Source organism: Fukomys damarensis, unplaced genomic scaffold (genome assembly GCF_012274545.1).
Source record: "Fukomys damarensis isolate Sample0158 unplaced genomic scaffold, DMR_v1.0_HiC HiC_scaffold_1, whole genome shotgun sequence".
Classification (NCBI taxonomy): domain Eukaryota; kingdom Metazoa; phylum Chordata; class Mammalia; order Rodentia; family Bathyergidae; genus Fukomys; species Fukomys damarensis.
The window spans coordinates 27,740,310-27,767,467 of NW_022900913.1; the positions used below are offsets into that span (position 1 = coordinate 27,740,310).

Here is a 27,158-nt window from a genome sequence, read left to right on the forward strand (position 1 = left end):
AATCTAGCAGGTATTCAATCATAAACATAGAATGACTGGGTCAAAGAATGAATAAACACATGAGTGAATAATGTTAATCAGCCAACTTATTTTTTCATCACCATACAAGATAAAAGAATGCTAACCTTGGCTGTTCAGACAGAGGCAGGTACATCCTGCCTCAACATCCCTGAGAGAGAGTAGCACATCTGGGCAGCCACGTGCAAGGAGTCGGTTGCCTCACGCATCCACATTTCCCTCCCCAGCTGCACTCTTAACCACCATAACCACAAAAGTGGGGAAACAATAGAACGGGCGATGTGGGGAGGAACTTTTCCAAGCTTCATTTATTTCTCTGATGAATATCTGCATTTAATTTTGTTTGTTCATGCATTTAGTTTATTTTAGATCCACATTGAGGTCTACCTTTACTTCTGAATTTTAGTTACTTGTGCCATTTGTGTATAGCTTGAAATGGCACAGCTGTTCAGACAAAGAAAATGTCATGTAAAATCTGGAGAGCCCCAGGAGTATATTAATACTCCTTAAGACACTGGTAGCAGTCAAATGTAGAACAAATAACAGGGCAAAGCCCATGAGGTGTGAAAATAGTTTAAGTACTGAATTCTACTGAAACTCTTGAGTTAATCTAAAGAATTCTTCAACTGTAAATTATTAGAGCTAATTTTCTTCTCTTCTAGGTAAAGGTTTTTCATTAAGTGCCAAATTTGTTTCTGCAAAGTGTTAACTACACTAGGAAAGGAAAGTAGAATAATTAGAAAATATTTTAATATCAAGTTTATCAAATCCCTTATGTTAGGCTGAAATATTACTTTTGGAGTCTATAGAATCAGTTTAATTAAAGTTAAATGCTATATCATGAAACTGGTAAACGTTGTAAAATCCATTTTTATATAATAATTAACTTTCATGAATTCAAGTGTGAAGTTGCTAATATAAATTTGAATGATAAATAATTTTACCTTTTAAACAAAAACTTTAGTTAAATAATAATAGAACATGATCCATTGTCATATACTATGGTGAACTATTTAAAATATTCCATTAAACTTAGGATAAAACAAAAGAAATTCTACTGTCATTATATTTGGTCCTGTTCTAGAAGTGCCAGGAAAGGTAGACAGCAAAAAAAAAAAAAAAAAAGAAGGAAGCTTATTGAATAGGAGGGGTATTAAATAGAAGCAAAACAAATTATTACTATTGAAATGATTGTATATTTAGGAACACAAGAGGATCAAGTAAAATAATAATAAAAGACAGATTTCATTAAGGACTTTGCTCACAGTGTTTCTTTAAACTTTTATTGAATCTTTACTACTAAACCAACATTTGTTTGTGTCCCCAAGTTGAAGAAACATAGATGAGGGTAATGTAATAAGTACCAATATCAATCTCTAATCCCACTCCTCAGAAGCAACCATATTTAATAACTCATGTGTGGTCTTCCAGATGCTTGTCAACACATATACTATTGTTTTAAATATTATATGGAAGAACAGATAAATGTTTAAGAATAGCCTGAATGATTGCAAAGAAGACACAAACTCAGAAAAGATGAAGTGTACAAGTGGTTTTACATTTTGATCCATTAGGAACTGAACAATCAATAGCATAAAATACAAACTTTGCAAGAACAGATCCAAATAATTACAAAGATTTCTAATTGGTGAGGAAAAGCTAGATTATTTAATAAACCTGGGTGGAACAGTATACTAGTTATTCACAAATAAAGAGGAAAAGTATCTGACTTCTTCCAAAATGAATCTCATATAGGCCAAAGGTATGGTTTTTTTCTTTTTATTGAATTTATTGGTACATTCTAGGTATACAATACAGTTACATTCATTATTGGGATCCTGTACCTTTACATGACAGGTCTTGGGTCTCATTTTTTCCCCTTGTCCCTGACCTCCCTTCACCCCCCCTCCCCTCCCCATTTACAAACACTTTATTTCCATTTTTCCATTTTCTCATTTTTTTTCTTTGCCCTTATTCTCTTTCCCCTATCCTTCCCACTTTCCCTACAACTTTAGCCCTTTTCTTCCTATTTCACACTATTAATTATCTCATTAGAATCTTGTGTACTATTATAGCTTTTCGCACTGGAGAAACTATTCAGTATTTACGCATGTGTGACTTATTTATTTCACTTAAGAGTATATCCTCAATATGTATCCATTTTCCTATGAATGACTCTAATTTCTCATTCTTTATGGCTGAGTAGTATTCCATTTTATAGAAAAACCACATCTTCTTTGTCCAGTTTCCAACGGATGAGCAAATGGACTGTTTCCAAGTTTTAGCTATTACAAACTGGCGCTATAAACAGTGGTGCACATGTATCACTGTGGTATGATTCTTTTAATTCTTTTGGAAATATACCCAGCAGAGGGATGGCTGGGTCAAATGGAACTTCTAGTCCCAGCTCTTTGTCCAAAGGTATGTTTTTAAAAATTAAAAAATATATAAACTAGGAGATATGAGTGAATTAGCTTATATTCTTTAGATGTGAAGGGAATTTCTAAATAAAACATGAACCACAGAGCCATAAGAAAAAAGAAATGATTTATAACATGCAATTTAGAAGGTTGGCAATTTTTTATTGAATTTTAAAATATCTCCAGAGAAACTAAACTTTAAAAATATGGCAACATCATGAGAGAAAAAAGTATTAATATATTTAACAACCAAAGGGTTAGCTGGTCATGGTGGTGCACATCTGTAATCTCAATACTTTGAGAGGCTGAGGCAGGATGGTCACAAGTTTGAGCCCCATTTGGACAACTTGGCAACTTAGCAAGACATTGCCTCAAAATAAAAATTTCAGAAAGGGCTGCAGATCTAGTTCAATGTGAAGGCCCTTGGCTCAATCCCCAGTACACACAAACACACAAACAAATAAATATCTTACAAGATGAAGAGTCCAAGAGGGAAATGAAGAAACCACATTAACAGCAGGCTCACAGAAAAAAAGATGAAACTGACTTTTAAAATATAATAAATATCCTCAATCTAAGGCAGAATCAAAAATGCAAATAAAATGAATGTGATAAATGTTTTGCCTTTTAAATTGCAGCTGAAACTAAAGGGAAGTAAGTTGGTTTCAACTGGTTCAGAGGGGAATGCTTCTGCTCCTTGAGCTTTGTGTCTTTCTCCAGACTAGTCTGATTTGTGTCTTTCATAGTAGAGGCATAAGAAACAAAAACAACAAAAATTCAAGGCCGGCCCTCCCATCAGTCTACTTCCTTTGATTGCTCAAGCAGTTCATCTGTCCAAATCTGGAATCACAAAGTGAAGAAGTACACTCTCCCTTCTCAGGAAATTCCAGATCACATGAAAGAGTGAGTGGACTGGGGAGGATTGAAGCGTTGAGCCATTAATGTAGCTCTTACAAGCAGACTCAGGCCACATTTAACACAAACGTTGCCCCAGTGTGAGTGCGCTCCTGCTGTCTCACCCATATTGCACGGGGACACAGCCATACTTCACGCAATGAAGGATATGTGGTTGGGCTATGAAAGGATTTCAATACTCATGGATGTCTTAATTTAATTTCTTACAGAAATTGTCAAATAAAAAAATCACTCCTCTCCTAATCAGGATATGGAAAAATTTCTCTCTTCAACATGATTGATCTAATTGAAAGATGCACATTCCTGGACCAACAATGACCACTAAGCGAAGGTCGTGCGTTGATTGGTCTGGACATGGCTCACCCTCTCTGAAACCAGGGATGACATGGGAGATAAAGGAGGAAGAAAACAAAAGATGTTGGAAGAGTAAATATAAATGTCTACAACTGTAGATTAGAGAGACAGAAAGGATATTAGAATAAGAATTGCTTATTTTAAAAGTTAAGAATACAAATGTTTTGAAACATTTTCAATGATTACAGTGAACATAACGAGAAAGCAGGTAGATACACAAAAGTAGGACACTGCCATTTATTTTGTATTTTTCATTTGGGGGACAGGAGCAAAGATAAATTATGTATGCATCATTGCTATAAAAAATTAAAACAATAAAATATTTTTCAATATAATTTTTAATCCAAGTTAACATTCCCGTTTTCTATAAAAACTAGAATAAATAACCCCTTGCTTTTTATTTAATCAAACAATCTTCATTTGATTAAATAAAGAGATAACATTGTTTAGAGTCATAACTTAATTTTTTCCTTGTGCTGTGAGCAATAGAATGGCGTGTTATTAGATTTTCTATTCTCCTCTCTTAAATAGCTACTAAATTTCATCACCATTCACTGAGAACACTTTATGTGCAAATTGTAGTCGTAATGACTATCCAATACAACTATAAAACATGTCCCCACCTTTCACTTCCTTGCTTCACTGAATCTATTGAACTCTTTTGGTGAAAAGTCTCACAATGCTTCCAAAAGGTACTGATATACAATTAGGTTTTCTGTATTTCTATTTGGCAGCATCCTCCGCCGATGCCCGCAGTGACTATTGTCAAGCCTCCATCTTCTGCCTCGAGTCCTTCATTCAGTCTAGCCTATCTTCTTCACAGAAAATGATTTTTCTCAAACTTTTCAACTATTAGGGCCATCACCCAGGTTTCCCCCATTCCCTATCTAAACCTAGAAACCCCAAAACACCCTTAAAGCCTCCCCAATTTTCTCCTAGTCAAAGAATAAAATGCGCTACCATCTGTAGAAAACCAGTGCCCTTGACTCCATTCCTTCCTTCTATTCCAGAGCCTTGCTCATCGACCATCTGATCTGTCCTGTAGCTGGGCTTCATTCATCCGTTCCTTGGTTCTGTACCCTTAGGATTTTCTGATATATCTAGACTTATATCTTAGACTTCAGAATCATGTCTGATAGATAAAATTTCTGTGAAGAAATACATTTTTTGTTGTTGTTGTTGTTAGAGGAGAGTTCTCCAGAGCGTAGAGTACTTCTCACTGGTATCACCTAACATTTGCTCAATAAATATTTGTTGCTCAATAAATATTTGGGTGTGGTGATTAATTAAATTGAATGAATGAATATCCAACTGTTTGTTGGAGTTCTCACTTAGGTATCTCACAGATATCTCAAAACCGAGCTCTTCTCTACTCCACTGGAAGCTTTTCAAAATTGTCATCTCAGAGATATAGTAGAGAAGTTGCCAAAATTCAGTGGAATTAAGGAACCCTGAAAAGAAGAGAAGAGATATCACAGGGGCAACTTAAATAAACAGAGATTATATACCCCTCTTCTCCTGGTGCTTCTTCAGATCCAAGAACCTTGGCATAGGCTTAGATGGTGTCCAGTAAGGTTTAAACTACATTCTGCTCAGTTGACTGGGGGAGGATTCCAGGTTTGAATGCCAGAGACAATAAAAAATATTTTTATGTACATGATAAGTGGAATGTGATATAAGGATTATATACCGCAACCCAAAAGTATGCATAGAATGATGAAAGAGCAAATTAATTTTACTGAAAGTTTTAAGAAATCTTTGTAATGACTGATTTTTGAATTGACCCTTGAAATAGATAATTTACTGAATTATGACTTTTTAAATCTATTTCAAACTCAAATGGATTTGCAGTAACTCAATTCTGACACCAATCACCCATAGTTAAAGCACATTTCACAAGTTAAGGGCAAGAGTCCCAACAAGACTACTCTAATTCAGATATTTTCTGCTTACTTTGGGTGTCTTCAGGCCACTCATACTTCTCACTCAGTGTTCTTTGAAGAAACAGAGACTCTAGTGAGTGTATGTGGCTGTGTGACTGTGTGTGTGTGTGAGAGAGAGAGACAGAGAGAGACAGAGAATTTAAGAAATCAGTCCATGAAAAAAAATCAGTTCATAACATTATGAGGGCCAGCAAGTACAAAATCTGTAGAACAAGTCAGCAATCTTGAAAATCAGGTGTTAATGCTGCAGTCATGAATTGAATTCTGCAGAGGAGGCAGAGCAAGCTGGAAACTCAGGAAAGCAGTCGAATTTATACCCAGTAGGTTGGAAATGCAGGATCCTAGACCTCCCACACACACATACAATCAGTGTTCAGTAAATTGCTATACTTAAACTTATAGTTTTACTATAAAAGACACAGATCAGGAGGATGAGTCAAATAGGCACACAGGCCAGTGTGTGAGGGAACAGCAATCATTCTTTTCTCATGGACTCAGGACATGTCAGACTTCTGGAGCATCGATGTATTTACCAACTGGAAAGCTACACTCAACCCCTTGAGTCCAGAGTTTGTACTGGGGGACACAATTAGTTATATGCTTGTCTGTGTGACTGAACTCAATCTCCAGTACCCCTGAAGTCGCCAAAGATTGGGTTAGTGTAAAGTCTCAACTTTCTACCCTTATGGTTAGTCTTTCTGTTGACCGGCTATATTCCAAGGCAATCCAGGAGCACACCTCGAGGCATCGCGTTGCTGTGACAAAGACACTCATCATTCAGCAAATGCAAGAGTTTCAGAAGCTCTGTGCCAGGAACCCAAGAGAAAGACTGGACAGATTCCCTGTCACACAACATATAGCTGAAACTTAGGAAACAGAAAGATGTAATGATTGATTAAATCTCATTGATTATTCTACTTAACGATCTCCACATGAAACCATTCTTTCCTGACTGAGTTCACCCCCATTGTGATCTGGTTTCCATAGTCCGCTCTTTGGGGCCACTTTAAGTTACATTCCAAATGACACAGAAATAATATAGTGTTCAGAGAGACATTCAAATACTGCAATATTTTATATAAAATGAATTGGAAGAAAAATGCTGTAGTCAATTGGGATGCTATAACAAATGTCATAGGTTTGTGGCTCATAACCAACACAAGTTTATTTCTCACAGTTTCTGGAGGCTGGAAGTCCAAGATTAAGGCACCAGCAGATTTGATAAGGCCCAGATCGAGGCTGTTCCCTTGTTGGCACCTGCTCTCTGGTGTCCTCACATGACAGTCAGTGAACAAACTCTGTTGGGCCTGTTCTGTAACACTAATTTCATTTATGAGAGCCCTGCTATGTGACTTAATCACCTCCCCAAATATTTCCATTTTGTAAATCTATCAGTATGGGGAGACGGAGTTCAAAATGTAAATTTTTGGTCAGACACAAACTTCACACATTTTTTAAAAATCTATAAAGAGACAGATACTTCTCCCAGACAACAAGATATGCCAGATCCTGAGTAATTTTATTAATATGTACAAGTAATGAAAGTAAAGAGAAGAGCGTGCCCCCTCACACCTGTAAGTCATTTCCCAGCTATGAAGTACTAAAAAAGAAAGATTACAGAGGGTTATCTTTTTCAGTCCTGTCCTGTCCAAGGACCTTGTAAAATGAGTAGTATATCTCATGGGCAGATGAATGCATTAAACCCTAGTTTGACTTTACTCAGTGTTTCAATCTTCATGACACTTGTTTGGATTCCAATGACCAAACAACCTATTAAAATTTGCCCTCCACTGAGATAACTGTCTCTAGGACAAAAATTCAAACATTTACCAACATAAAATAAATAACTTGGCTTCAGTATTCATAAGAAGGCATACCTCAGTGCCCCACAGAAAGCTCCTAAATATACATAGGTGAAAAATTCTCAGCCCTGTATCACAAACACTGACAAGATTATTTCTATGTTGTTTCCATGTTGTTATAGCACAAATTTCAAGGCTGGAATAAGCCAAGCTGCTCAGGTGATAGACTAATGGAAAAGCATTGTATGGGTTTAAAGTTGTTTCCCTGTTCACTAACATGGTCAAAGAAGGCTAGACTCAGTTCTCTACTTCTTCAACTTAGCAAATATTTCACTGCACATAGGCTACTGAGACTATCAACCATGTCCACAAATAAAATAAATTTTAAAAAGCAAGGGCCATGAGTTCAGAAGGCAAAGCCAACTAGTTGCCCACCAAAATGTGTATCACACTCCCATTAGTAGATTTTCACTGGCAAGAAGTTTTCTTGCATCTCCCAGCCCTTGTTGCATTTTTTTAGGAAGATGATACCCCTTTGATGTGTATTTTTTTCCATTAAATTTATTGGTACATTTTAGGTGTACGATATAATTACATTAATCATTAGGATCTTGTACCTTTACATGATGTATTTTGGTTCTTATTTTCCCCTATTGCATTTAGATTTAATTATATGACTAGTTATTGTCAAATAAAATTCAAGCAGAAGTGATATGTATCACTTCCAAGCCAAAGTTTTTTAGCTTTCTCTCACACCTCTTTCTCTTTGCTCACACAGATATCACTGACCATAACATCTCAGCAATAGCAGAACCATAAAATGGAAAATCACAACATGGAAGAAAGCTGTTCACTCACTGTCCATAATTGTATGATATATAATTCTGTTACATGAATAAAGATAAATGTATATTGTGTTTGAACTCTTATAAACTTGAGGATTTATTTATTATAACATATAGTGTTACCCTATCATTATATATCTACATTCATATCTGTCTATATCTATACCTTGTATACTGCTTAGCAATGTGTGAGACTAGAAACCACTAAAAGGCCCTCAGCTAAAAGATAAGCTCTCATTCTCTCAAATCTTCATACTCAGATGGGGTTTTTGATCATATTATAGCATATCATAAAAATGATGTTCATTCACCATGGTAGATTAATGGCTTGACATTCTAGTGTTTGCATCAATTTTGAGATTGTCCAGTGTATATTTTTTTTGAGAGATAAACCTGCTCAGAATAGAATGACAGATTCAAGTCTTTGAGGCTAACAGTCTGCATAACTCAGTCCTGCACTATGGTAAATCTTTCTGTTGAAAGATTTTTCTCTCCTATACATGCCTAGGAGGTAGATATGTGATATTGCCTTCAATTTTCATAATTGTTTTGAGGGGTGACTGGGGGTTGAACTCAGAGCCTTGTGCTTGTAGCACAGTGCCACTGAGCTACATCCCCAGCCAAATTTTTATAACTCTAAACTCAAGGAAAGGATGACCCATAAACTATGTTGGTCAACCAAAGCTGGGCAAATAAGAAACCAAACACAATTAATATACATGAGCCCAATCTCTTCACTCCTCTCTATCGAAGTTTTCTCTAAAGATCAGAGCAATGAATATCGCAGAGAACTTCAGTAAGGAGGCAGAAGTTCAGTGCTTACCCTTGGCTTTTGAATCAGATTTAGCTGTTAACAACATTCCCAGGCAGACTGTGTGCTAGGTAAAGGCTGAGAAGCCCAGCAGCAGCCTTTCATCTGCTCTGCCAACCTCACTTCTGGCCCAGTCTCAAGGTGAAGGACCTGTAAGAGTGTACAATCAACTTACAGCTCTGTTCTCGAGAAGCAGTTATTAGGGAGAGAAAAATTAGTACGAAAACTTGACATCACAGTATTATGGAGGGGTCTAGAATTGACTTCAAACATTTTGACAAAACCGTTTCAAAATTCATCTCCTTGGTTTACCCTAAAACTCCAGAAAGTCCCCAAAATTTGCAACAGACATTTACTTCTTCCGCAAGCCCTCCCTTTATTTTCTAATAGGAGGACCCAGTAAGTGAGTCCAGCCTTTTACCCAGTAGGCCAGCCCCTCGCTTCCTCTCTTCACCACTGTCATTATGTTCTGGGAATTTGCTGAGCATAAATTCCTGCATTAAAATCAGAATATAGAAAGAAAAATCCACACATGTCTGAATAAAATAAGTTTTATTTGTATTCACCAAGAAAAAGATTTGAATAAGTAAGCTCTGGACATTTTACATAGTTAAATGTTCCTCTAATCCTTCTATTTTCACCTTCTTCTACAGAGTCTCAGGACAGTGAATAAAGTGGAGCTACGGGAACACCCACAAGAGGATCACTTTTAACAAGTAAGGTATTTCTAAATAGGAGCCATTGTCCAATCTTGGTTAATGGTTGCCTTCCTTCTTTCCTCCTTTTTCCTTTCTCCTTTCTTTTCCTCTTTCCTTCCTCCCTCCCTTCCTTCTTTCTGTTCCTTTTGACTTAAAATTATGTTCTGAGACTTTTATTGAAATGAATAAATTCCAGGTAACTAAGATTACTGAAGATCTATGGCTTTTAAAATTCCAAATCCTTCAGAGACTTTAGATTGCACCTTATCAAAATCTATAAAGCTGAACTTCCTTTAAATATATTCTCTTCTCTGAAAGTTTGAGATTTATAAAAATTATTGTTAGAATAAAGTCATAATCTCCAGGTTTTTGTCATCATCAAAATGAAATAGGCATCTGTGTCAATGGAAGAGCTAACACCTGCATAGTAATTCAAAAATTCTTCTTCTGAAACCTAAAGGGAAAAAGAAAGAAATAGTGTCAAAATACAGGAGCCATAGCAGAACACGTCTATTCTCACTGCAGTATTTTCTATTAAGTGTGATTTGCAACTGGCAATGAATCAGAGACGAGCCAGTGAGAGAGATTTTGGGATGTCTTTCTCCTCTGAGGTGGTTTTCTGAAAAAGGATATTGGCAAGGGTGGCCAGAGTCTTACCTGTTCCCTGGTCAGTTACGGTTCTACCACCACTATAACTTCTGCAGTAATGTAAGGTTTCCAGATCTCTCTTGATTGTACTGCCCAATAAGACAATCAGCCAGTGTGGCTGTTTAAATGTATGCTAGTAAAAATCAGGTGCAACCAAAGTTCAGTTCCTCCGTTGCACTAACCATATTTCATCTGTTCATTAGCCATGTGTGACTAGTGGCTGCCATACTGGAGAGTACAAATAAAACACATTTTCATCATCCTGAGTCTTATAGGACGGCGCAGCTCCCAAGTGTACATTTTATAATCACATTTGTGACTGTTATCAATAAAGTCAAACTTCTGGAGCCATAGTTTCTTTATCTATGGTTTTACCTATTTCCAAGTGACGTTATTCAGAAAAACAAAATTCTTGTCACCATTCCCTAACAGAGAATTTATATTGAATTAAGTAGTATGTGTCATTTGGAGATGATTTAAATCATATGAGAGGGTTCACATAAGTTACAGGCAAAAATTACACCATTTCATATAACAGATTTGAATATTCAAGAATTCTGTTACTTGTGGGGAGTCTTGGAAGGAATCTTCTGTGGATAAACAAGGGCATTACTGTACTTTAGGGTAGAGAAATTCATAGCATAAATGAAGAGATAAAAAGTACCTTAGGGAAAAGGAGTTCAGACCAAACACATAGATAGAGATAGAGAGTAGTTCACAGGCTCCTTGCGCAGTTGGGAATACATAGTATACAATGTTCCATGGTAGACTGCAGAGAGACCAGCCATACAAAAGTGCTATAAGGTCAACTCTTCCACTTTAACTATTCAGCCAGGATATGTCTATTTCATGATTAGACCTTTGTTTTCTACGCTGGGGAATGAGGTTATGAGCAAGATGCAGAAAGCAGAAATTATCAGTAGGTACCATATCTCCTCCATGTTAACCTCCCCCATTCCTTCATACCAGCAGCAGAGCTCTACTCTCCCTCATGGTCCTAGAAGTGCCACTCAAAGCTGGGTGTGCTTGGAATATGGTTGGCTTGCTAGCTAGGTATAGTCCTTTCCTGTACATACAAGAATATTAACATCACACTTTTAAGCTCTCACGCTTAGCTGTCAAAATAATGGTTTCATGAGGTAAAATGTTCTATCCTTTTAAATGTATGAAAAAATACATAGCAAATAGGGCCTTATCATTTTCAAAGAAGAAATTTCATCGACTTAATGGAAACATTATATTGATGACATTTTAAATGATCCAAAAGCACCATCATGGAAGGAAACTGAATGAAGCATGTTGTTAGCTAATAAAAACAAATATATTTTGGAAACATTGATAAAACTGAAATACAAAGCTACATTTTCCCTTTTATTGTTCAGTTGCTATTTCAAACAAATTAAAGAAATTGTTTGAAATCAGAGCCATAGTAATGTAAAGTGCAGTTTAAGAATGTGGTAAAATGGTATAAATTAAACTCAAAATTGCTAATTCAAAAACTTCTCAAACTGTGATTCCTAGGAATGATATTCCATATACCTCCATTAAGGCTGGTTCTTGTTTTCATTGCCTTTGTAGCTTACCATGTGACCATGTATAACTTTTCAAATGCATTATTTTAACATTTACATCATAAATATGGAAATTCTTCCATACCGATAACAAAGTTGTTTTTTTTTGTTTTTGTTTTTGTTTTTGTTTTTGGTACCGGGGATTGTACGCAGGTCCTTGCGCTTGCAAGGCAGGCCACTGAACCGCTGAGCTAAATCCCCGGCAAAAATGTTGTTTTAAAATCAATTTCTATTCCATTTCTATTTTTTAAATATTATCAAGATATGGTTCACACATGAGAACATCTTGCTACATAGAAAATATCTTTAGCTAAATTGTATAAGAAAGTATTGTTGGTCTGAGACTTTTATAAAAATATGTGGCACTCTTTATGACTAGCATATTGATTACATTTATATGCAAATAGATATCTCCAAAGACCTGTAAAACTGATATAAGTAGGCACAGCCCTTTTAATCATCTTAGCACTACTGATTTACTTAACAACCTCCCCCCATTTTTGTTTTTAGTTCAAATGAAATAAAAGTAAATTTTTACTCAAATGTTTTCTAAATGATTTCAATTAGTGGAGTCCAAATTCTTGGTACTTTACTATATACACTTTGCAGCTTCAGTAATTACCTTAAGTAAATGGATTTTGAATGATATTTCTAAATGAGACTTTAGACATGATTAATTATGAAACTTATGGAGAGGTACTTTATTTCCCAGTTCCCTTGGAAATGAAAGCCATGGTCTGGGTTTAGTAACGCAATACCTGAAATTTGTTAATAACCTGTATTTCTGTGGCACTTTATCCCACCAATGTGGAAACAAAGTCTCCTGATAGCCCCAGAAGGAGCCAACCTCTTTGCCATGTGTCATTTTCTCTCAATTTTAGGTCCCCATTCTGTTCGGAGGCTCTCTCAGAGTGCTGATCGTCATCAGTTGTGCTGTGGCCTGACCGTTTCCTGGATTCCAGCCACTGAAACCTTTCAAGCTATGTTCCCAAATCGATACCAGTCCCTGAGTTCCAAGTGTTAAAAATCAGTAAAATCCATTATGAAGAACCAGGAGGAGAATGTATACCAAAGAAAAATGCCATTGCATGTTAAGGTTTTCTATTCCTTTTGGATTGTAAGCTCAATATCAAAACCTTAGCTACTGATGGGTGACTTATGTGCTCAGTGGGTTTCACTCCTGAGGATCACCTTCCACTACATTTTGCTGGGGGGGAAAAACTGGCTTTGGCAAAGCAGGTGTGAGAATGAGACAAGAAGGTCATGCTATTCTCAGAGAGGAAGGGCTGTTTCACCACAGCCTCTCGCCGCATCAACCAAGACAGCAAGAACTCTTCTCACACAGCAGTGTTCTCAGAAGCCCCATCAATCACTTGTTTATATTTCCTTCAACAGATTTCACCCGTCATCTGTTTTAGAAGAAACAATTTTAAGAATGAACTTAGGGGGGTTTCCATTAGAATAAAAGAACTATCCCTGTCAAAATTTCATAGCTTTCCTATAAGCAATTGGAGGAATAAAACCATGTCAAGACACACTTTCATAATTATATGAAAGTCACTAATACTATATGACAATCTGAAAGACCCTTGACACCTTTGTCTTTATTTTGAGTCATGGGATTTCTAACATTTAAAACTTTGTTGCTTTATTCAGTAAATTTAATTTAAACGACCCTCCATGCCTTGTTTTTCCTTTGAGTTAGAAGCACTTCTAAGATTTAAAACTTTTCCAATCAATTCAATAAATTATTTAGAAGAACAAAAGCAAATTTGTTGATCAGCTTGGAAAACTGGAAGTTGTAAGGCTTTGCGTTCTACAGCCAAAACAGATACACATAAATCCAGAATGTGTACTATTCAGAGAGTATTATTATTAGAACTTTGTGAAGCAGAAGTAGAAGGGCACCCACACGCCATCGAAGAATACATTTGGTTAATTTAATCTCTCCATCTAATTAAGCATTAGCACCACAGACTGTATGTCTAGATAGCTTTACAAGGATAGAATCCTTACCTACTTGTATTCCACCGGCTCAAGAGGCAATCTTACTGTCCAGGAGAATAGAAAGCGAAAGGCAATTAACTGTGTCTAACAACAAGAAAGGAGTATGTGTATTGTCTTGATAGGCCACCTATGCTCATCAAATTGACTACACAGTCCCCCAACATAGTGCCGTATAAAGTGTCCCAAGAGTCCTGGCTTCAGAGGCTGGGTGGGACTCTATCCGGGAATTTCTGTCCTCACGCTTCTCTTTCTTCTTTGTCACCTCTTTCGTCTTTTGACAACTGTGGGTCATTAGTTTGATATGAAAGCTATAATTTTGTATTTATTCTACTGAAATCTTCTGTCCCTTTCTACATCCTAGAAGAGTGTGCACCCCAATAAATATTTATCACTGGAATATATTTCCAGACTACAATGCATGCTGAGTCCATCTGCACCCTGCCTGGACCAGCTCTGCCTTCAAAGCTCCTATTAGATGATACTACTCAACTCTGCGCCTGCTGCTGAACCATCAGAGGAGGGACATCATCCTCCAGGGTGTCATCGCAGCATCATCAAAGCTAGGTTGGCAATGGAAACCAGCCCAGAGCACTGGGAGGAAGAATTCTTCCCAATCTGCAATCCAGGACATCTTTACACTAAGAATGGGATTCAAGTACAGGGAGCAGCAACTTGCTAGTGCCCGAGTCTTCTACAGTCTTTGGGTGGATGTACCATAAGACTGTTAGAATCCTAAACCCAGTATTATTATAGGTGGCTTGTTCTGAAAAGTCCTGATTCAAAGAATGCTTACCTATATCAGCACGGCTTCCTGAAAAGCTGCTCATTTGGCCTCTTTGGCTTGTTTGTTTAATGTCCTATATGGGTGCAGGCCCCACACATGAGACGCTCTTGAGAACCCTTGCGGAAACTTTTTATTTTGTGTTATCTTCTGAAACAAAGGGTTACTTTTTAAATTGAAGAAGGGATAGGGTTTAAAATATGGAAGTTAGCAGAAAATATAGCCAGAAAATTACTAACATGTTTTAAAAATTAGTCTTCTCTATTCCTTCCACTGCTACTAGAAGCAATAAATAATGAGCTGTCCCTGACTATGCAGGAAAGCTCACATAAGATTGAGAATAGGAACGATGTGACCCTAGGCCCCTTTAAGGCCCTTAGGCAATCTTGTTTCCAGAAAGTGAGGGGATTTGACAGAATCTCATTCAGAGACATAGAACCCAAAATGAAAAAAGGGAGAAACTGAATGTGACTGGATATTGTGAGCCATAGGTTATCTAAATTGAATAGCTGCACCCTGTGCCTAGATTAGACAGAAAGCAAAGGAGCAGTGACAGAGATAAAGCTGATAGAGAAAACGGAGGCCCTACTCAGAGTCACATGCTTATTCTGTACCTCCAGTTAAACAAGACATGAGTCATAACCAGAATCAACACTATGATCCTATCTAGAGCAGGCTTGAAACCTCATCATGCCCAGGAAATGGGGGATCTTCCCTCAGCCACATTTTGCAAGGTGCAGGCTGCAAAACTATGGATTTTTTCTACATATTTATTCATAATTTCTTTTGGTGTTCTGTATATTTCTTCATAAAACTTGGTATCTTTTGGTCTGCCAGTCTCTACATAAGTCCAGATAATAAATCCAATAGAAAAAAGACTTCTACACAAACTCAAGATAAAGTTCCCTTCCATCCTGCCCCTTGGTTCAATGAGAGTTGTTTCCAAACAAGAAACAAAGCAAGGTGCCCTATTAATTGACTGCTGTAATTCTGATCTGGCAGTACTGGTTTTCACAATTTTTAACTCAATGTGTATTCTGATTTCAACTTCCAAGTCTGTGAAATAAAAATTAAATTAAGCAATTAGTACAAAAATGGTGAGTTTAGACTCTAAATCCAGAGCTACATTAGCATATAAGACTTTAAAGGAAACCATTAAACTAATTTTGTTTCCAAACCATGGATGAGTGCAGTCGAAGACAGAGGTGACAGAGAGGGAATTCTGAACAACAAAGGCAAGTGATCTTTACTTGCAGTCACCACATCCAGAGACTGCTTACAGTGTTTCATCTCTAGTCAAAGACGCAGAACAAACAGCCAAGATCTGTAGTTTTGATAACTATTTCCCAGGAGCTGGGGCTGCCTATGTCCACTGGCCCTTCTAGAAGAGATTCTCATGTGCCAATAATATGAAATGAAAGATTAGTTCTGGGAGGAAGAGGCTTTAAGCTATGAAGAATCAAGGTGAAAAATCTATTCTGGAGTACGCCTATGATCCTAGACCATCTGCCACCCAATCTCTTTGTGCTGATGGAAATATCAACATGATTAGCCAACCACAAGGAAGGGTGAGACACACATTCTACCAGATAAAGTCTTGCTGGCCATACAGTTCAGGATGTTCCTGGTAAAATCTGAGATGACAGCCTAGCCTTAAAACTTTACCCAGAGAAATATTTGAATAGTCATAGTTGACCAATGCTTACATTAGTCTTTAAGATGACTGGAAAAAAAGTCATTTTCAACCTATTTGCCAGACTGAGGCATTCCCTAAACCCTGGGTAGTGAAACTCAACATTCAAAACTGAGGCTAACACATGGTCTCCTTATGGTCTCCAAATTGAGGTTGAAATACTTAAAGATTTATAATCATAAAAGTAGAAATATTCTCCCACCTAGAAATGGACCATCTAAAAAAAGTTAAGAAAGGTGACAGTATGTAGATGAGGGGTATAATGAGAATATTCAAACTTTCATTAATGACCAAGGAAGAAATACAAAGTTGATTACCACTTTTTAAAAGCAGGTATCAGCTGTAGCCCTAGAATTTTTACAGATATGATTTTATTTAATTTCTATTTTAAAGCTAAGGATGCAGCATCAGAGGAGGCAAGCTTATGGTTAATTGTTTTAGTATCTTTATTTCTGCTCTTTTCTTAGTCCTAGAAAATGCAATGTGTTCACAAGGAAGAAGTTAAGAAGTTAAACAAGTTCCTGGTTTTTGAGCTGAGATTTAATCATTTAGATTCAGTGTCTGTCTCCAAGGTCTGGTCTCCTGTGGTGATGCCTTTAGAGGTTCCAAGCAGTTGTCATCATGATGATAAAGTATATATCAGTGTCAATGGATGCACTCACACCTGCATAGTAGTTCATGAACTCCTCAGGAGTCACCTACAGCAGAAAAGTTAGACACAAAAACAAAACGTTTCTTCTCACCCTTGTAATGGACGCCCATCTTCCATCCCTGTAAACAGAAAAGACATGCCCATTAATGAGGTTTTGTGCGTCATTATGACAGAGGAGTGGATCTAAAAGTAAAGAAAAAATAAGTTAAATTGAGGACAGCAGCAAGAGTGGCTCAGGAAAGTAGAAGAATAAAGTCTTGAAAATGTCCAAACCAGCCTAAATGAGAAATGAGACATGAGTTGTCATCTTTTCTCTTAAGAGCAGGAGTTCCATTCAGTGAATGAGGCTGAAAGTCAGAATAAGAAGCAAGTGTTCTCTAAGTGTGGTTAGTACTGTTTTCCCGTGGCACACCAGAAACACATGGCATCGTGCGTCAGTATAAGTCATGTTCCACCCTTCAAAACTGGTGTGCTGTCCTATGGGTAAAGAAATACATTTCTGGTCAAACATGCCTGGTTTGCACACATTGCTAAGAGACAGATTACTCATTCTAGGCTCAGAGTGAACAAAACAATACCTCTTGATCTGCCCCCACCCACCCTAGGTTCCATCTCCATTTTATATCTATGATAGTTAATTTGGGATATCAAGTAATGTGTTCTTCTATGCTAGGATTTTATATTAGTTTGGGGTTGGAAAGAAGTCTTAAATTATATAACTTATTTTAACTTTGTTTTCTAGCTTTTCTGTTAAACATTATGTATGATTATGTGTTTTATACTAAAATGGTGATTCATATTCTAAAACTGTTATGAGATTTATATGTTAATAAATGTAAGTGATAGTGCATTCCAAGCCAAACATGTTGGCTCACACAAGTAGTTGAGTTAGGAAAAGAATTGCCCTCCTGGTTGACTAACTTCTATGGCCAGTTTAGTTCAAAGAAAGGATGTGCTGATATCAAAGGATGCAAGATCAATCACTGCAGTTCTTTCCTTTTATCTAGAAGGGGTGTAAATTAAAATATCCATAATAAAATAAAAAAAGAAGGAGGAGGAAGAGGAAGGGGAGGAGGAGGAGTAGGAGGAGAATCCAGCCCCAGTAATCATGGCTGCTTTGGAAATACTTGTTTTCTAGTGAGTCCTCAAGTTTCAGCACTAAGATCACAAGAAGGGAGATCCATCATTGCCTGAAAAGATCTTTCTAGTCCATAGCAATACACTCTTCTCCCACTAAGACTGTGAAACATGCCTATTTCTTCCAAGAATCATAGGAACTCGTGGATCCCTTTCTTTTATTGAAATTGTAAGTGAATAGAAAATAAAATTCTAAGATCCACAGTTACTTTTCTTGGACTGCCTTCTACCGCCACCTATGCCCCCGAGGTGAAAGGCGTTAGGAAAAAAGGCATTGAACTGACTGAGCCAAAGGTAGGGTTGTGCTTATCAGGGGTCCATGAATGCAAATAAATAATATATCCATAGAGGCCCTTATTTTCTTTATAAAACATTTGCTGTGGAGTTCCTCTAAATCAACAGTTCCTTGGACATTTAAACTATGATTCAAAGCACAAAATTTTGAATCACTTTTCATAAATATTTTTATTTTATTGCATTTACTAAATGCAATATCACTTATACAATTTTTATCATAATGCCTGGTAAATAACACTTCCAGGAAGGTAGCAGAGCAGCAAGCAGCAACAAATCAACCTTCCCGAGATTCAGAATCCAGACATTAAAAAGCAACAATTTTGGAAAGAAAGAGGGAAGTAAATCCCCAGGACCCAGGAAGGATCTGAAAAGAAAACTGGAGCCCACAGAGAAAGTGAAGAGACATACCTCAATGTAGAATAAGGAGGGGACAATATGCACTTTCTCCCCGGCTCCTGGCTTGTGGCATTAAAGGAGGATCAAATCTACAGAGACACTGTGAGGATGAGTGACTCCAGAGGCTTCCAGGGAGAAACACACCAGTGGAATAGAACAGTAGATACTGTGTCCTACAACAGCTGATGAGTGTCTCTGGTCCAACATACTGCTATATCCCCTGGAAACAGTGCTTGGTCAGATGCCATTATAGGGAGAGGTCAACTGAACCTGGGACTTAGAGCAGCCATGGGCTGACTTCATCTCAGGGCTTCTAGTTAAATCCCATAGTAATTGGATGAGGGACAACTGCAGAAGATGCCCAGGGTCACGGAGCCGTGGTCAGGCCAGTAAGAGATACCTAGAGTGTTGTAGAATGAATGATGTAGGCCCCAACTCCATGACCAGAGGGCAGGATCAACCTGAACTTCTGTGGATTTAAAAGTACCAGAACTGGTACACTGCTCTAATCCTATTGCAGATTTGCCAGGATTATCCAGCATGAATCTGGGTTTTTAGTGCCTCCTTTCTTTACCAGCAAGAGCAGAGTCGCTCCCTGAATAGGACACTTCCACAAGACTCTAGACCTCAAGATAACCACATGCTTGAAATTACAGAGAACTTTCTTTCTTCTTTTTTTTTTCATTTAGTTTATTAGTTTATTTACTTTTTAGGTATACAGTACAGTTACATCATTGGGATCTTGCACCTTTACATGACAGATCTTGAGGTACTTTTTAGGTATACAGTACAGTTACATCATTGGGATCTTGCACCTTTACATGACAGATCTTGGTTCTCATTTTTTCCCCATACCCCTGCCCTCCCTTCCCTATTTACAAAGACTTTTTTTCCAGTAGATTCAAATTGTATAACTGATAAATGTGAAATAGGAAGAAGAGGGCTAGAGGTGTAGGGGAATTGGGAGGGGTAAGGGAAAAGAAATAAAGGAAAAGAAAAAACATGAGAAAAGAAAAAAATTGAAACAAAGTCTCTTTCTTCTTTTTGATTGTTTTGTTTTCTCATGAATGTGAACATTGCTTTCAGTTTTTTTGTTTTGCTTTGTTCTTGCTTTTGTTTTTTTCCTTCTTTCTTTCCCTCCAGTCTTCTTCACCACTTTCCCAAAGCTTGGGTAATCTTTCTTTGTCCCTGAGCCTTGCTTGTAATCTCTTTCTCTTGTTTTATTTCACTATTTCTACTGCTTATCCTTTTAAATTTTCTCCTCTTTGAGTAAAATCACTCCCCTAAGTGGATATTATAAATAATTTTTTATTTATCTTAGATCTCACTATATGACTATAACACTTGTACTTATGGTTAAAGATGGTAAATTAATAGTTTCCACAGTTTGTCATTTTCTAGTCTGTCCTTTATGCTAAAGCTATCATTACTTGTATATGTTAGCCAGGGTGGCATAGTTGTTATGATCAGTTGATCTTCCTTGTAGGCCAATACCTTGATTGTCTCAGGATTATAAGCAGTACTGTAGTCCAGTACCAAAAACTGGGGGCTGGGCCAAATAGGCAGCAACCCTTCAACCCTAATAAATTGAAGAGGCAGGATCATGGGACAGATTCAAAAACAAAAACTGAGCTATGCCTAGACGAGACCTCTGAAAAGTAGTCATTTCCTAAAGAGGTCTTGATACTAGTAATAAAGCTACCTACCATAAGCAATATACAAGCCTCAGTGCAGAAATAATGCCTGGTTGACAAGTGCCCCATAATTGTTTAGATTCATCTTTATGTAGAATGAGGCATATGTGCATATTATATTTAATAATTAAAAACAGGCACTTCTAAATATTTCAAAGCTAAAATCTCAACTATGAATGTATACAAGAGACAAGTGCCATACTTACTCTGGGCTCTACCCCTTATAATTCAAATTCTGTGGTTCCTCAGAGCAGCCAGGAATCTGAATTATTCACATATACCTGAAAATAATAATCACAAACTGCAGGGTTGGGTTTTATTACCAGATCTGTGATATTCAGGTGACATCAAATGCTGTAATTGCAAAAAACCTCAATAACCTTTTGAGAGATTAATGTGGCTGATTAAGATAAATGTCAAAAGGGACAAGAGTGAGAACTTTAAACCATCTGAATCACAACAGTTAGCTACTTTTACTTGTGTTACAGAAAAGAGCAGCTGAAGTTTCCCCCGGGAGTGAGGAGGAACCACCTGTAGGAGGAAGAAAACATGCCCTGGGATCCACACAGAGTTGGGCGACTTAGGGGAAATGGCAGTTGGCTATTTTTCCACTGAAGTTTCAGAGATCAAAAGCCAGCAGTACCAGAAGAAAACATACAGTTCTGTTATTTCTGTCGATGCATTCAGCTGCCCTACCAAGTCTAGGCCCACACTGAGTAGTTCTTCAGCCTAAATTAGAAGGTACTTCTTCACCCCTGATCAGAAAATGTCAACAGGAAGGAAAGAAAGGTTTCTCTATAATAGGATTAGTCATAAAGTTTTATGGGAAAAAGTTGGGGGAAATTGCCTTCACAATAAGAAGGGAATTATTTCTTCTTCTCAAAATCATCCTCCTGTTTTTCCTGTCCAATGTTCCACTTCTCTTTTCTGGTATGGCCAAGGAGTTAAGAGATAACATACCCAGGATTGTGCTGCTGTTCATTGAGCTCAAGAAAGAACCTCTTTCTTCCATCACCACACCTCTCAGGTCACTCAACTATGGGCAGAACTGGCTTTGGGATTAAAAATAACGCACGTATTGTGTTGATAAAAGATACATTTCAGCCTAAATGCAATGATGGAGATACAATTCCTTACCCTACCAGGCTATGATGTTGCAACTCGAAGATAATAGTTAATGAGGACAGAGTGGTTGCTTTCATTTTCAATATTATTGTAGCACAGAAATGCAACTTCATCTTAAAGGATACTGAAGAATTTATCAAGGTAAATTCTGCTGTCTGGCACTCCCTTTCCCAAAAGCTGCCTGTAAAAGACATTTGCATGTAGCAAAGTGTGATGACCACTGATGCTGAAAAGGATAAATATATGTGGTGAATCTGTTATAAAAAAGTCAAATTATGATTTCATTTTGAAGTTAAACATATTTTATCGTAGCTTCATTTTGGGGAATGTGGCTGGTGAAGTATGCTGAACATGGCAGTGATGACATGGAGCGTCTAATCAAAAAACCACATTTTCCACAGAACGAGCATTTAGCAGTACGTGGACCCCTTTCTACATGCTGTCTGTCTGTGTCTCTGCGTGTGTGTGACTCATATATTTTCTCAAATATTTTATTACTTTTGTTTCCAACTGGCTAGATGGTCTCTATAGAAATATTTTATTTCTCTTTATAACAAATACATTAATATGTTGAGATTTTTAAGACTTTAGACCTACTTCCCATTCAAATTGGACATAAGAAATCTTACTTAAAGTTTTTTTTAAACTTACCAATCCGTCTTTATCATAGGGTGAATCAAAGTTATCCAGAAATTTCCTGAAGACTTGGTCTTCTGTCCATTCGCCATTTTGGTACTTTGGATGGTGTTTTGCATTATATACCCCTCGAAGGTCTTCAATTGTTATAACACCATCTCCAGTCTTGTCTAACTTTCTAAAAGCTCTCATAATTACCTCCTTTCTGGCTCTAGACATAGGAGGCTAGAGAAACAGAAAAGCGCATACACAGACATCATGCACATGCAAATGAGCTGTCCTTGTCTCATACGCAGTAACACATCTTATTCCCCTCAATGATGTGAAATTGTCTGTGTGCTGCTAAAGGAGATGAATTATGACTGCCCCACACAGTCCCTCAGTCTGTTTTCAGTCTCTTGCCTCCACAGTGTACTAACAACGTCTAAAAACAAAACCTCAAAATAGCCAACCCAAACCACGTGAAAGCCAAACTCAGCAGATAACACTGATTCACAGGGCCACTTACTCTTAACGTGAGAAGAAATTCATTGAAGTCTATAGTTCCACTTCCATCTTTATCAAACCTCCGGAAAAGCTCTTCTGCCTCTTCCTTTTCCATAACCACTGCATAATCATTTAACCCTTTCAGAAATTCTTTGAAATCAAGGGTCCTGTTGTTATTGTCATCCATAATTCGAAACACTCTGAAGAAAACACACAGAAAAGAAAGGGAAAAAAAGAACAGGTGTAGATGTGAAGATTTAAATAAAACATCAGTCTCAAAGATTTATTAAAGTTAGAGATAGCAGTCTAGAGTCTTCTCTGCACTTCTCCACTGGAACTGCAGAGCCTCTTCTCAGCCTCTCATTAAGGAGAACAAACCTTTAAACACACTCATGGGCGTGCACTCATACACACACACAAAATTGCACTGTGTGTTCTAATTGCACGATATGTGCCATAGCTTTGTGTCCTTACTGTTCCCTGAAAATCCATGTGTTCAAAGCTTTGTCCACCGGCATGTGATGCTATTGTGAATTCACCGTGCCGTTAGCAGACAGAGCACAGTGAAAGAAGGTTAGGTTGTTGGGGGTGTGCTACTGGTACTTTGGATCTTCCCAGTTTCTACCCTTTGCCTCCCAGCTGCCATGAGGCAAGCACCTTTGACCCATGCACCCCTTGCCATGATGTGCTGCCTGAACTACAGGCTCAGGAGCTGTGGGCTAAAGCAAACTTGGACTGAAGCCTGTGAAGCTGTGAGCCAAGATAAAGCTTTCCTACTTCCAAGCCAGTCATCTCAGGTATGCTGTTACGGTCATGGAGAGATAGTCACAGCATATATAACATCTCGGACACCTGCTTTTGCTATTAGACCCAAAACTTTTTCATCTCCCAATTAAACTAAAGCAGAAAATATAGCTAATGATATGGAAAAAATTATTTTATCCTATCATTAAATAAAGCCTGTAGAACCTAGCACAGAGTGTAAACATGGCTTCTCACTTTTTCAACATATATCCACCGACTGCCTAAATGTGCAAATGCTGTTTTAGCTATAGGAAGCTACCTTGTTATATTCAACTGTGTCTAATCCTCTCCAGACAAGTGGCACCCGTACTCTTTTCTATGAGAGAAATAATGTATCTTCCAATTTGTTTAACTGTAATGCTTAAATTCCTACTTAGCAATCCTACTATCAATCTTACTATCCTATTATCTTAATCTTTGCCATGCATTCCCTCCTCCTCCACCGTCTACCACCATCCTCAGAGCAACCCTGAGAATTTTGTTGGCATTCTAATGGGTAGAGAGGATTCCCAGTAGGTACTGAGGAAATCAGGGTACGAATTCCAGTTTTACTACTAAAACTAGCTGTGTAGAATTGGATGTAATTTGAAACTTTGCTGGGTCTCATTTTCATGTAAGAAACTACTCTGGTTATCAGTTCCCTATTAAAACTAAAATAATGTATAATTTTCAAATCATAACACATATATGCTAATTCTATGTAAAAATGACAGATTCTTACTCCTTAAGATTTAACACTTTATAAAAAAAAAAGAGAATGAATAAGGGCATTTTGAATAAGGGCATTGTATAGACTGGAATACTGGCTCCGTGAGAACAGAGAGCCTGACTCTTTTATTTATTTGGTTTCATGCTTATCACTTCATCAATATTTCATCACTTCAATATTCATTGATAAGGCAGTGACTTCATCAATATTCGTCGACTGGACGAATGAACAATTGCATGAATGTTACTGTTATGGAAAACGAAACGATCTGTTTCTTTGTAAAACCCTGCTGGAGGTGAGCAGTCAGTGATCCCACAGGCAGTTCTGCTTCCGTAGAGGTGAGCTATAAATGACTACCCCGGAGCAGAAGTCCAAAGTCTGAGAACAGGGCCAGCCAGACCGCTCTTCCTTCCTCCCTCTTTCAGCCCAGTCTCTGCTATCACCCTCCGGGAATGCCTCACTCATTGTCCGGCTAGATGTCTCTACTCCCTGACCGGGCTTTTTCGTAATTTCAAATTGTCCGAGAAGCTGCTTTGCTGAACCTGGAATTAAGAATTTAAAACTGTCACAATAAACAAACCTCAGAGAGAAACTTTTCCAAATTCTGCATCTCACAAATGAGAAATGAGACCCTACAAGGAAACGACCGGCTCAGCAGCGGTGGCCGAAGGCAGCCTCGCTTGGCTATCTCCTGCCTTGCTCTGCCTTCCAACCCTATTCTCCGCCTCCTACCTGCCAAGGCCTTTGATGCCGGCGGAGCCCCTGGCCAGGCACTGCAGTCGGAGTCTCTCCACAGGGTCAGTGGTGGTGGTGAGCTTTTTCTTGGCCTGGATCGCCATCTCTCGGTCGTGGCGCGCAGTCCCTGCCATCTGGAGGGGGAGGTACGGCATGTTAGGAGAAGCAAGTTCACCGCCTGTTCTGTCTTCAACCTTCCGAGAGAGTAGCCCATACTACCCAAAATTTCACTTTTTAACTCTGCCACTGTGCACGGCGTGTTTGTTAGTTGCTAATCTATTCCTGAGTACATCTGCTTTCTTCAGCCTGGACCCAAGTTTCAATCTTTCTGAAGCCCTCTCCCCTCCACCAAAAAAAAAAAAAAAAAAAAAAAAAAAAAAAAAAAAAAAAAAAAAAAAAAAAAAGTCCAGCTACTCTACATGATCTTGTACCACCTTATAGGCTATATCCTTTTACTTAGAGCTCTCTACATTCCCTTCACCCCACACTGAATATTCTCCTCTTTTATCTTTTACCTAAACACTGATTTTTGTTATTTCTGTCTTCCCTGAGACTCTCAAAATTTGAGGTTCACTGAATCTTACCCAGTAACTAGTATATGTCCTCCTTGATTAACAAGTTAGTGTCCATTCATACCTCATAAGAGTCTCAGCTCAGAGAAATAAGATAATAGTACACAGACACTATCTTCCAACTGATTTTATACCAGAACACACACACACGCACACACACAGAGGCATTATTTTTTCTTCAGTTTGGCTTTTGTAGTTTTTTGCGTATGTTTTTTTCAATATGCAGACATAGGAGGGAGTTAATACAGTGAAGTGCCAGGTCCTAAACAACCTGGATAACAACATTTGAGTTCTCAGACTCACATTAGTGAAAGGAGCACTAGGCTGGGTCTCTGAAGACCCCAGTGCTAGTCCTACTTCCTAACCCTCCCCTCATGATGTGTGAGCCAACCTCAAGTCCCCCAGTATTCTCCTCCTCTGTTATATGAAAGGATGGGTTACACCAGTGGTGGCAACCCTATGGCACCCATGTTATCAGGTTTTTCTTTTAAGAAAAAAGATGTTAATATAGAGTTGTTTTTTCTAACCTCAGTATTTAGGTTTAATCATAGCATTGGCATTTAAGATAACTAAGTGGGCTTTGGTTTGCAGTTTGACACTCGGTCTCTAAACGGTTCACCCTACTGGGTTAGGAGTTCTTTAAATTTCATCCCAAGTCTAAAAACCGCTCAGAGGGGGTGAAGGCAGGGCAGGGACAAGCCAAAAAAATGAGAACCAAGACCTGTCATGTGAAGGTACAAGATCCCAATGGTGAATGCAAGTGTACTGTACACCTAAAATGTACCAATAAACTCAATGAGAGAAAAAAATAAAAAAACAAAAACCGCTCACCCTTATGAATGCCCTGGTACAGTAAATGGATATCTATAAGATACTTTACGAATGAAAAGAACAAGGAGCAGGAGAGCAAGAAGGATCTACAAAGACCAGCATTCAATGTGAGGCCCACGATAAAAGATTTCACCCTTGACTCAAGGGCCCCCTCCCTGACGAAATTCTGGCGTCTTCCCCAAGGGCCACATAAATTTAGGTTTTGTGAGTTTCACCTTGATTTTTTACATCCCTTCGAGAGCATATTAGTTGGATAACTTGAAGCATTCCAGAATGAATGTATACTTCAGAACATGATGCACAGGGCCAATAGATGCAATTTTACCTGTAGTCTAAACATAAGTAAATAAAAAGTGTCTGACGCAGTCATCCTGGTAAAACAGTGAACTAAGGGCTAAACATCTCCTACGTACTGCTATCCCTTATATTTCAGAGATAATGAAAGAGGGGTGCAGACACATTAATCAGCTTTCCTAAGTCAGAGAGCAATCCAGATCGTAACTCAGAGTTCAAATCATCTACCACCACCTCCTCATGTTGCAGTTGCGAACTGTCCTGTGCTCTTTTCTGTTGCGATA

The 27,158-nt window shown here is 37.9% G+C and overlaps 1 protein-coding gene across 2 annotated transcripts in view; it reads right to left on the reverse strand.

Moving 5' to 3' along the window:
* Positions 1-16,921: 16,921 nt before the first annotated feature.
* The window catches only part of Capsl (calcyphosine like), a 32,410-nt gene continuing 22,173 nt past the window's right edge, over positions 16,922-27,158 (reverse strand). For both annotated transcript variants that reach the window (XM_033759499.1, XM_010605461.2), the window contains exons 2-5: positions 25,175-25,311; positions 22,952-23,129; positions 22,459-22,668; positions 16,922-17,204 (exon numbers count right to left, since the gene is read on the reverse strand). In XM_033759499.1, the coding sequence (XP_033615390.1) occupies positions 17,103-17,204; positions 22,459-22,668; positions 22,952-23,129; positions 25,175-25,311 (627 nt within the window). In that variant the 3' untranslated portion in view covers positions 16,922-17,102. The remainder of the gene's footprint in view (positions 17,205-22,458; positions 22,669-22,951; positions 23,130-25,174; positions 25,312-27,158) is intronic.